A 12,321-nucleotide genomic window follows, 5' to 3' on the forward strand; every position below is an offset into this window, starting at 1 on the left:
TTTTCCGCCTCCTAAATTATTCCTTTTTCGATGTTTTCATAAGAGAGTTAGCGATTCGTGAAATAACCCTTTTGAGGTTTGCCCACTGTGTTATACGTGCATCTGATTTACACTGTCCTGGAACGCTAGTCTCGAATTTGAAATCGTAGTCTTTTGTAACAGCTTTCAATTCAGCTGTATGAGAAGCATTGCTTGATGCTTTAAGGATCGATACACCAATGATTTAATGTTTAACGCGCCAGAATAAGAAGACAAGATAAATCACAGTTGTCTGCAGTGCCCTGTAGACTTTAGAAGCAGTGGAATGTTTGTCATGTGCAGAGGATTGTCTCAAACTGAATAATTCAGCCTTGCCTTTTGGCTTACCTTGGGATCAAAGAGAGTTGCCGTAATGTTGTTGCTATTGCAAGTGTGAATATTGCGCATGCTGGGCTTTCATCCAAACATTTGTGTGAATGTTTGAGAAGAAAAATGAATAATTGTTTTAATAAGTGCAACAGTCATAGAACTGCTCATGTTTTCATGTGCTTGGAAACCATATGTTTGCAGCCTTGCCTCTTTGCTTATCCTGATTCTGATATAATTACTGTTCATTTTCATATTTTTTCATATAATTTGTGTTAATTATGCAAATGTTTGATACTTGGAGATATCTGCTCTGTTACTCCCTTGAGTAGAAATAATGAAAGGTGTCACGGTCTGTATCCAAGTGGAAACCATTGAAAGACAAAGCATTATTTTGCCAACTAGATTAGCATTTCCAGAAAAAAACAGCAGTGTTTGGAAGACAGCGAAAGAAACATGTTAAAGCAGGTAAACAGTTTTAGGCTGCGGTTTTGCATAAATTAAATTCTGCATCAGGGAAGTGGTGCAGTTGTCGCATGTTTTGTTTTCTGTCGGTGGCACCTGAGTATCAACACACTGCCATTTTTACAGTGTAGAGATGAAGATGTAAGAAACAAAAGAGCAATCACAATTCAGTATACAAATGAATGCGAGAAGGCAGACCAGTGGCAACTGAGAATGCAGTTGTTATAATGAAGTCATAGCTCTTGTTTATAGTTTGAATTGTGAACATTATAACAATGCAAGTAAAACCAAAAACTGTAAAACCTAAAGCTTTAAAAACTTAAAGCATCCTTATGGTGTTACATGTTAGAGTAACGGTACACAAAGGTCCTGTGGATTAGCCTCGCCATGCTTTGATCTTATTAATGCACAGGAAGGTCTTTTTCTTGCAAGTGAATTGATTCAGTGCACTAATGAGACTTGTCCTGGATTTGCCTTTGCAGGACAATTACATCTGGCTCACGTCTCTAACCCCTGATTCGTAGCAATCAGAGTTCTTCAACATCATTATCCATATTTTGTAAATAATTCCTTTTTTGGCTCCTAGCTTGACTTGTTTTTGTTTTATTTCTTCCTGCAGAAAACCAGATTCCTCATGGCTTCCCCACCATAGACATGGGCCCTCAGTTGAAAGTGGTTGAGCGAACAAGAACAACCACGATGCTCTGTGCCGCCAGTGGGAACCCTGACCCAGAGATCACTTGGTTCAAAGACTTCTTGCCTGTAGACATCAATGGCAATGGGCGAATCAAACAGCTTCGTTCAGGTAAGGATGTCACACTTTCTTCGCCTTACAAGCACAGTAGCAGCAACAAATGTACTAAACTTAAATAGTCACAAATATAGACATAGTTCTGTTTGCACTTACCGCTTCTTTTCCATGAATGTTTTACTAAAGTTTAATGAATGCTTATGCAATTTTCCCACATGATAAATACTAGAACGTCAATTGTTTTTGTGCAGTGTCAGGTCTTTGGTCTGCTAATTTGTCTTTGATTACCAATGAAAGGAGAAATGTATTGACTTGGCCATAACGTCAAATGAGTCTTAAGCCACGTGCAAATGGTCTGGGTAATTGTAGGCACCCTTACGGGAATGTAAGAATGCCGCGGAGAGGATCAACCACTCTATTTACATTGTAGACCTTCCTAATGGATAGACCACTCAGGTCTGACCTAGGATCAGACGGATGAACAGGACTTTGCCCAGGCTGGATTAATGGCTCCTGACTGACTCAGAGTTTATCCCTCTCCTCTAAATCCACTTCATTTAGAGGGCAAGTCCACAGCGGAGCTCATTCTCTAGTTTCTAGCATCAGCATCTAAGTACACAGCTGAAAGTTTGGACTGCAACTTATTTTGAAGAGCATCTTAGATATGCATAAACTCAAAATTAGCAAAATGTATTGTTCCACCAAAGATCAAAACATTACTTCCTCAAAGATTTTACCTCGGGGCGGTATGAGGCGCAAAGCTTTATGTCCCTTTTAGGACACTCATAACATAAAATTATGACAATAAAGCTAGCCTATATTGCATGTACAGTTTCTCCCATTCATAACATTTCCAGTGAACCATTTTAGGTATTATACAGCATGCCAATAGCCAAAAAGCTATTCACATATTGTTTTAGGCTGCTAGTTTAATTAGGAAGATTTTAGTTTTGATAGAAGCTAATGCTAATGGTTAGCACAAGTAATCAAATACCATTTATCGTTCTAATACATCCCGCTCAACATTTTTCCTTCTTGAATATTCTGTTTCACTTTGAAATATGTAAAATTATGGAAGTAAAACGACTCAAATTTCATGTTGAAGTGAATTCACATGTACAGAATTGCTGCTAGCTGTTTCTTCTGCTCGCACAAAACTTGTCGCTTAACTTGCCATGGTCTGTACTTTTCCGAACAATGCTGTGAACAAAAATAACCTGAATACACATTGTTTCACTCTAAGCTCTGCAAATGTTCCTTATAGCATCAAGTTTAGCAGACTATCTCAGAATCGTAGCACAGAGAAAGTTTGCTCTCGGATCTTTTTTCTGAGCTAATTCCATTGCACCAGACAGCCAACATTCAACTAATCCCCGGAGAGCAGTAGTCTGGCTCAACTTGATTCCTTTCTGTTTAATTAAGCTTACTTTCATTTGATTCCCTCCCTTTTGTTTTCCTTATCTCTCTTTGTCTATCTCTCTTGTCTACTAACACTTCTCTTCAATCTTGTTTGCATTCAATTTACTTCACCTAGGGGGTTCGCCGATACGAGGTAAGACAGCTGAAATGTGTCTCACGAAACGTCTCCTCCATTACCCGTCTCATCACCACCGCTGTCATTTCCTGCTTGTTCAGTATATACACAACCTTTGTCCCAGCATTCAACCTGTCTGTGTTTTGATGTCTATGTCTGGGGGAAACAATACAACAGAAATACACTATTGTTCAAAAGTTTAGGGTCAGCAAGGTTTTATTATTTTTTTACATAAATCATTCTTTTTATTCAGCAAGGATGAATTAAATTAAGCTTTTTCTTCATCAAAGAATCTTAACAACACATATCACGAGAAGCATGAGACGTCTTTTTGAACAGTAGTGTATAAATTACAAAAAAAGATATGCATTATTTTTGAGTCTTCACTTTTTAGGGTATTATAGGAATAATTCTTTAAATTTCTATGATACTTTACACACTCTTATGTTGTTCCAAACCTGTGGAACCCAAAATTAGATATTTTGAAGAATGTCTTGGTCGCTGTTTTATAAGCAGTAAAAAATATTCTTTAAAATATCTTATTTTGTGTCCCACAGAAGAAAAAAAAACTGAAATTACATGAGAGTAAATAGGGACAGGATTTTGAACTCTTTGATGAGGTAAAAAAAAAAAAAAAATTGAATCTTGCTAGTTACTGTGACATGCATTTGGTGTGGACCCGAGGCTTATTAAAGTTATACTATGAGTTTGGGTTTCAAACTGAAGGCCGTCTTTAGAGTCTCCAGAGTGTGTCTCTCACATTCCAGTTGGGCTGTGATGAAATTGAAATGATTGAATTTGCATACTACTTATGCAAAAATGAGTATGTATGGGAAATGAGGGCACGGCCCTGATTGTTAAGATGGAGCATTCGATCAATCACACAGTCGCTCTCAGTCCTGAATGAAACATGGATTTCAGAAACACAATTGCTAGAGGCGAGTGCTTGACAAAATCGACATTACCCTACTTCAGTCGCACGGTTAGCAATCTCAGTGGTCTGAGGACCCCTGGAGTTTGACTGTAAAATGAAGTTGAAAAAGTATATTGCACATAACAAAGGCCTGTTTGTTACCACCGACTGTTGGAGCACGCCAGTTCACCTCAGGTTTATGAATCAGGAAGTACGTCTGGCTTGGTGGGGGTGAGGAGCTGACACTGCCTTATGTTCCCAAATGGTTACTTATTTTTACTGGCTGAATTCTCAGTATCTGTGGGAGTGATGTTAAAGCAGGTCTTTGTTCAGTTCATCTTCCTCAATTCACATTGTTATGTATCTGTTTATCGATGAGGAATATGTTTCATCTTCATACAGTTTTATGTCTTCATCAGTTTGTCCAACAGTGTGTGTGTATTTTTTTGAAAATGCATGAAGTGGTTTACTTCATCTCTGGTTGGAAGCGTTAAAGGGATAGTTAACCCAAAAATAAAAATGCTGTCATCATTTACTCAACCTCATGTCGTTTTAAACGTGCATGACTTTCTTGCATCACAAAATATATTTTGAAGACTGTTTCAACTGTCCATTCAATGAAAGTAAGTCAGGTCCAAAACGATATTTATTGTATGGACAAAAATATCATCATCTTTTTTTTTGTTTTGCAGAAGAAAAAAATAACACGAGGGTGAGAAAATGATGGCAGAATTTTCATTTTGGAGTGAGCTGTCCCTTTAATGTATCATGTCACATCAAACACTTCAAATATGTCAAATGTTTGCTTTAAAATAAATAAAAGAATAAGTAATGAAATAAAAATTAAATTATGAATGAAAGTGGTGATTTTTCACATTCTTCATTCAGTTTGGATGGAATTTTGCGTTATTTTTCTTTATTGTAGTCCCTTTACTTTACAATATGGCACCATCAGTCAGATGTTGTCAGGACTGAGGGGTGATGGCAATCAGCTCTGAGCAATCTCCGAATTGATTAGTAATTTGCTGCTTGTCAGGGTAGGAAACACCACCAATCAGTTTTCCCTTGAACTTGGAGATTGGCAAGGTTAGTGGTGCATGTTATTTCTTCCCTGCAGCACTTGGGATGCTGGGAAGTAGTCAGGGGTAAACCGCAGGTGATAACCTATGCTATGGTGGTACACCACTGCCAGAGGTAAATACGTGTGCTTTTGCTAGATTAAGCAAACATTTAAATCAAAGCAAACACCATATCTGTGGTTAGGACACGCAGATTGATTTTTCGTTTGATGTTCCTGACTTTTTCAAAGTGGGTAGGTTTAAAGTATCCACTGCATTTAATGCTCTTTAACAATTATTGTGATTTTTAGTGATCTATTTATAGTGATCCATTTGTATACTGAAATGATATCTTCAATAAATTAATAAATACACACGGTTAAAAATATGGACTAATTAATTTTTTAAAAATGTTTTTGAAAGGTGGTTTATATGCTCCCCAAGGCTGCATTAATTTGATCAAAAATGCAAAAAAACGGTAATGTTGTGAAATATTATTACAATATAAAATAACTGTTTTCAATTTGAATGTATTTTAAAATATAGGGCCTTTTGTGTCATATGCTCATTCTGAAGTCATTTCAATATGCTTTGTGCTTAATATCAATAATTACTAGTGCTCAATTATTAAAAATGGTTCTTAGCATTGATGTTGAAAACATTTCTTGTTGTTTTATCTTTGTATGAACCCTGATATATATTTTTTTCAGGATTCTTTAAATGAAAAGTCCAATAGAAATATACATTTATTTGAAATGCAGTCTGCTGTAAAATTGTGTCTTTACTGTCACTTTTGATCAATTTAATGTGTTCTAACTGAGTCAAATATTATCATTATTTTAAATCATTTTGACCCCAAATTTGAATGGTACTAGTGAATCACGAAACATTAAAATGGTTCAAAAGGAGATATTTTGAAGAATGTCTTAGGTGCAGTTTTACAAAATTGATATCAATTTTGAAAACTTAAGCAGCTTTCTGAAGGGTCATGTGACACAAGACTGAAGTAATTGCTGCTGAAAATTCATCTGTGCCATCACAGGAATAAACTACATTCTAAAATAGAAAGCAGCACTTTTAAATTGTAATAATATTTCACAGTAGTACTGCTCTGCTGTACTTTTCATCAAATAAATGCAGACTTCTTTGAAAAACATTAAAACTTAATTATTCCAAACTTTTGAGCAGCAGTGTATGTGTTACAAGACTAATCAAACAATGTTCTTATGTGACCTTACGAAGCCCAATTTTGATCTATAGCGTCCAGACAGGCTACAGTTATGTATGGTATTGACGTTTTGTTCTTTTTGGTGCGTATAAATATGCCATAGCAGTAATAAAGTCATATGCTGTAGCGTAATTGGCTCTGACTCAATGACATTAATATCCTGAAAGCTTTTTCTAATGACAGTGAAAGGGAAATATGTTGAGCTATAGACTCACTCAACCTGCGAAATCAGCTTTATGCATATGTCTTAGGCAGCATTCTAAGCCAATAAACTATATGCACAGTGGAACAGCTCTGACATTTAAACAGGGAGTGTTTACTGATTGTTTGCAGTGAAAGTTTGCGCTATGGTGGGGAAAGTTGCGACGGGGGATTCATAATCATGTTTGTAAATCAAAGAGGTGACTTTTGCCCTTGTTTTTTCCTCTCTCTCTCTCTTCAGGAGCTCTGCAGATTGAAAACAGCCAGGAATCAGACCAGGGCAAGTACGAATGTGTAGCTACGAACAGCGCTGGGACGCGCTACTCTGCCCCCGCCAATCTCTACGTGCGAGGTAAGAGACGTGCTCCAGGTGCCGCCCCTATCAAAACAACTTCCTCAACAATGCTTCACACCTTTATTTTGACCATGTTGCAGTTTTGTTTTGACTTCCATGCGTGGTGAACTTTGTCTGACATTTCGGAGCCAAGATAAATTAAAAGTTGTTGTCCTAATCATGCCGGAAACATTCCCTGCTATGTTTTGAATTCATAGCAACGGAAGCAAAGGTAAACATGCATATTTCTCGCAGTATTTGTTGTGAGAGTGAGAAGTAGAAAGGGGTTAAACAAAGGTGAGTGCCATAGAGGACACCTGCCGTATTAATACGTGGATTTAAAGGTATAATTGTGTTGTGGCATTGTCTGTGAAACAGAACTCTGGGAGTGCTGTTGTTATGAGTGTCAACCCCTTCAGCTCTTTCCATGCAGGTAATAACAGGGAGCTTATGGCAGGTTGCCAGTATGGCCTCCAGTTAGTGACGTTACGGCGCCACCCAGTAATTGTCACGCAAGCGGTTGAAGACTAAGCCTTCTCATGCTTCCTGTCAAACAAACGGCCAAAAATGTTTCTTACAATGGGATTAAACTGCAGACGTCATCGTACAACTCAGTCACAAGATGTTGCTATGAGTGGCGTCTAAACGCATCGCAAGTTAATTTAAGGGGCAAAGGGGTTAAATTGTATTTTGCATAAAAATTAAGCTTATATTTAGGAACATTATGTTTAGCATTTCGACATTATTTTATGAAAATTATACACATTTTCTGCTAACTAGGTTCTCATTATGGTAATGCATCCAGAAGGTTCCGTTTTTTTGTCATTATTCTCAGTGACTAGATTTTCATGTCAAGTAGTCATTTGTACTTTATTTAAATCAGCTTAAATTAAAAGCCATAAAAATGTCATGTCATATATAAATACTTTGCGAATCATTTTTTTTATATGTTAAATTATTTATTAAATATTACCTTATTTATTAATATGTTGCTGTTTTTTATATTTATTAAATACTGCCCAATTGATAATACTTTTTCATTTAAATGATAAATGTTTTCTTGCCTATTATTTATAGTATTTTACAATTTGATTTATGCCTAATTGCCATGGATTTATGTCACAATTCAAATCCTAATGTTTTTAAAAATAAACTTTTCCCTTTTACAAAATATTATTTTCTTTTCATTTTCTGGTAAAATATGAGCTGGACATGTTCCATGAAATTCGTCTACATAGTTCAATGGATATTTATTATTTATTTATTTTTAAACCAGTCTGCATGGCCCCACCTTTCACTACAACGAAATTTAACGTGCACAGCCAAAATAAGAATAATAAAACAGGAACTTTTGGAGCTATATCAACAGATAACTTCCTCAGAGTTGACAGGTGCATAATGGGTCCCCTTTATCCATCTGTCCATCATAGCCTGGGTGTGGGTGCTTGTTTTTCAAAGTGTCTCTGTAAAACGGCTAATCATGCTTTCTCTTCAAGGGCATTGAGCGTCCTGGTACCATTCCTCAGCCTCCTGTCCCCGCTCATTTATCTGCTCACGCTAGATGAGTTGGGTGTCTAAGACTGCCAGTCTGTCAGTGAATCTATGTATTCAATAGCTGCTTCCTTTTTCCTTGGCCTCAGCACTTTTCTGGGAGCTGTCTAAATGCTCTGTGACTGTCTCTCTGGCTCGTTCTCCCGCTCTGTCCGTCTGTCTGACAGAGGACTATATCACCTGGGAGAATCACAGTCATGTAAACTGGCTGTATATGTGAACGCTCATTTGTCAGCCGCTTATTCCATAGTGAAAAGTTGTCAACCACTGTCTGTTTGCCTTCCTCTGCTCTTGAAACTGACAACAAATCAAATAGAGTGAAGTGGGCGCACACTTCATACCCGCCTGTCTGTTTATTATATCTTGTGTGAATGTGTGTGCGTGGGGGTCCGTTTATCTTTGTTCATTGCTAATGCCTGTCACTCAGCTAGTTTTGTATCGTAGTGTTACATTGGCAGTCCTAACAAGCCTTTAACTGACATCATCATCTTTCATGTGTCAATGTGTTGCAGATTATGGCCCAGGGCTCTTTTCGATGATCTCAGTGGCCTTCTCTGCCTCACTGGAGATATGGTTATGTATGCTCACATGCATACAGAGACAGCTATCAGAAACTGTTCAGTCAATCTAAGTTGTCTGTATAGTATAGCAATAATGTTAACTCCTCTAACATATGTTAATTCGAATATGTCAATAATGTCAAATATTATCCTATGCTGATCCGATTGTTAGACTTTTTTGTGGAAGTCTGTTAAAACAAAAGATAAAAGTTAATTTAGACTTTTTCTTAATAGCTCACATCCGAGACTGAATACAGTGGCTTTGTATCTCATAATTTGGCTTAACTGGTTATTTTAATCGTTCTTAAAATGAATTGTTTTGTTTTTTACTGTGATAAATGGGCTCCCATTCACTATTTGTTCCACAAAAGTTTGGTGTTAGTAAGAGTCTCTGAGAGAGAAGGAGAAAAAATGACTAGAGGGACGACCACTTTCTTTAAACTGACCTCCTTAAATTAATATCTATCCCTTTAATCTCTGTTAATGTGATTGTGTTCACTGTAAACATGCAGTGATATTATCATATAATAGGCTTGTATTTATCTTTAGCATTGTAAACTTACAGCATGCAAGAAATATGTGGTACAGTATATACAAATCTAAGTCAAGTCTGAGTTTCCATTGCATTTTTGGAACCACCATAAAATTATTCATAAATGTGTTTTCATGTTCTCTTGTCTCCCATTTGTCTTTGTCTTTCAATTTCATCTCCATATCACTCGGTCAAACTCGCACCTCATGTCTTAGACCCTCGAGGAGGTTGGTTCTTTTCACTCTTGAAACTGGATCCCTCTTTAATCAGAGACCCTTGTTTATCAGTCCCACTCCCTTTGCTATGTCGCCCCTCACCTGTGTGTTCAGGCTAAATGTGTTGTGTCAGGTGGTTTGCATGAGCCTGATACTCCATGACGTAGGGGCTGCTTTCACAGATTACACCTGGTGCTGGATTAAAACAGATAGCAATGTTATTTAATCCAAGCTAGTTTTAATCTGTGTAAAACACCCACCATACATTTTACAAGCAGTGAAATTTTTAAATATTTTTTTTATTGTATTAATTATTTAATTTATGTTTAAGTGATAGTTTTCTGTTTAATGTCACAATGCATGTATGCTAGCGACTCCTATTACCTAACTGACTCCTTTAAATGAATACTATTAACCTGTATCAGTGTGATTGTGTTCCCTACAGACATTCAGTTTATGCATAAATTTATACTATATTTATCTCATAATAGGCATGTACTTACCCTTCACGTAGTAAACCTACAGCATATATGATGTATGGTAGAATATACACAAATCTTTTTCAAACAGAATTGTGATTTGAGTGTGTCTCTGTTGTAGCTCCCATTGCATATTTCTAACTGCCTTGAAATGATTCACAAATGTCTTTTCGTGTTCTCTTGTCTTCCATTTGTCTCTTTCAATTTCATTTCCATCATATAACCTGCTCGAACTCTCAACTCATATAGTAATCCCTCGAGGAGGTTGGTTCTTTTCATTCTTAGCCAGTTCTTGCAAACCTCAAACTGGATCCTTCTTTAATCAGAGACCCTTGTTCAATATTACTCCCTTTACTATAGCAATGTTATTTAGTCCAAACTAGTTTTAATCTGTGTAAAATATCTCCCTTAAATTTTACAAACAATGATTTATAATATTTGTCAATAATTTAATTTAATTTAAAATGTAATATTTAATTTAATTTGTTACACACACACACACACACATATATATGGCAGAATAAATCTAGCTTTTTCAAATGGAGTGTCGTGTTTAGATTGTGTGTCTCTGTCTTTATTAAACATTCCATTGCATTTTTCTAACTGCCATGCAATTATTTACAAATGTCTTTTCATGTTCTCTCCCATCTGTCTTTGTCTTTCAATTTCATCTCCATATCACTTGGTCACACTCGCACCTCATGTCTTAGACCCTCGAGAAGGTTGGTTCTTTTCACTCTTAACCGCTTCTTGCAGACCTCAAACTGGATCCCTCTTTAATCAGAGACCCTTGTTATCAATCACTCCCTCTGCTGTCGCCCCTGATTCTGTTGTGTCAGGTGGTTTGCATGAGCCTGATACTCCATGACGTAGGGGTTGCTAAAACTAAAAGCGATGGCAAAACTAGTTTATACTGTTAGTTTTAAATATTTTTAAATAATTTGTTTTAATTAAAATTTAATTTATTTTTAATTAAATTTAATTCAACTTAAACTTTTTCTTTTGTCAGGTTCATGTGCCCGTTTTCGTTTTTATCCCACAATGCATGTATGGTTTTGCTCGTGAATAGAAACTCTTTAAACCAACCTGCTCCCTGTTACCGAAATCTTTATAATATAAATATTGCTTCTGTTGTATTACACACACTGAATTTCCATTCTAGTACTACAAGTCATCGTTATTGTATGTCCATGTCCATAGTCATGGTTTTTCAGTGTCACAGAGTTCCCTGGAAATGGATAAAATGAATATATGTATTTCTAAGACATATTATTGCTACTGTAATTTCTTTGCAACAGCGGACTTGAAGTACTTTGAATTTCACATTGCCTAATTCAAAGAAAAAATTCTCAAGAGTCTATCGTTTTGCCTTTACAGTGCAAACATAATGAGGAGAATAACAAGCTTGGTCATGGTATCTATCTGAAAATAAAATGAGAGAACATAGTCGAGAATCCAATTTCAGGAGGACCTGTGCAGAAACCAATTATTGCCTATGCCATTTCTGCATAGACAGACATGAGGCAGCGGGTCATTAACACAAATTGGAAGAGTCTGTTTAATGTGCTGCTGTTTTATACTCCTATTTTGCAAGAATAAGAGAGGAAAAGTCTCTCCAGCTTGCTCTTCTTGTAAATAGTTCAGCATTAGTGTCCCCAGTGATGGCCACCAGCTACGATTCTGAGCCCTGCACAATAGAGACTGAAGCACATCCTAGTATTTGCATTGATAACAGAATACCCTTTAAAAACGTTGATGTTTCTCTCACGCTGATCCTTGTGGATTAGATCTTCGTACACCTCGAGCTTGGCCTCATGCAGTCGAGTCAGTATATGTCGAGGCAGGCTTGAATTCCATTGATAGTTATCCTCTCTCCTCCCCATCTCTGCACAGTGTCAGCAGGCTCTTTTTCGTCTCCATGGGAACCTCTTTTAATGTCAGGTTTATCTGCATATCAGAGGCTCACAAAGAGAAGGGCCCAGTGAACAATGCGTCTCCCACAAGGTCTCAGACAGGTTCCCGAATGCAGGCAGGACTGAGCAACAGCAGACCGGGGTCTCAGTGCCACCAGGCGATAAACTGACAGAGAAAACTCCACATCCTGCAATGCCTCAGCGAGGATGATTTTTTTCCCCTCAAATCCACAATTCAATAA

General features: G+C 37.0%; 1 protein-coding gene across 2 annotated transcripts in view; it reads left to right on the plus strand.

Annotated features, from left to right (window-relative positions):
- The window catches only part of LOC306846615 (receptor-type tyrosine-protein phosphatase F), a 125,258-nt gene that overhangs the window by 49,844 nt on the left and 63,093 nt on the right, over positions 1-12,321 (plus strand). For both annotated transcript variants that reach the window (XM_079380097.1, XM_079380098.1), the window contains exons 5-6: positions 1,430-1,615; positions 6,737-6,847. In XM_079380097.1, the coding sequence (XP_079236223.1) occupies positions 1,430-1,615; positions 6,737-6,847 (297 nt within the window). The remainder of the gene's footprint in view (positions 1-1,429; positions 1,616-6,736; positions 6,848-12,321) is intronic.

This window comes from Barbus barbus (genome assembly GCF_936440315.1).
Source record: "Barbus barbus genome assembly, chromosome: 26".
Taxonomy (NCBI): domain Eukaryota; kingdom Metazoa; phylum Chordata; class Actinopteri; order Cypriniformes; family Cyprinidae; genus Barbus; species Barbus barbus.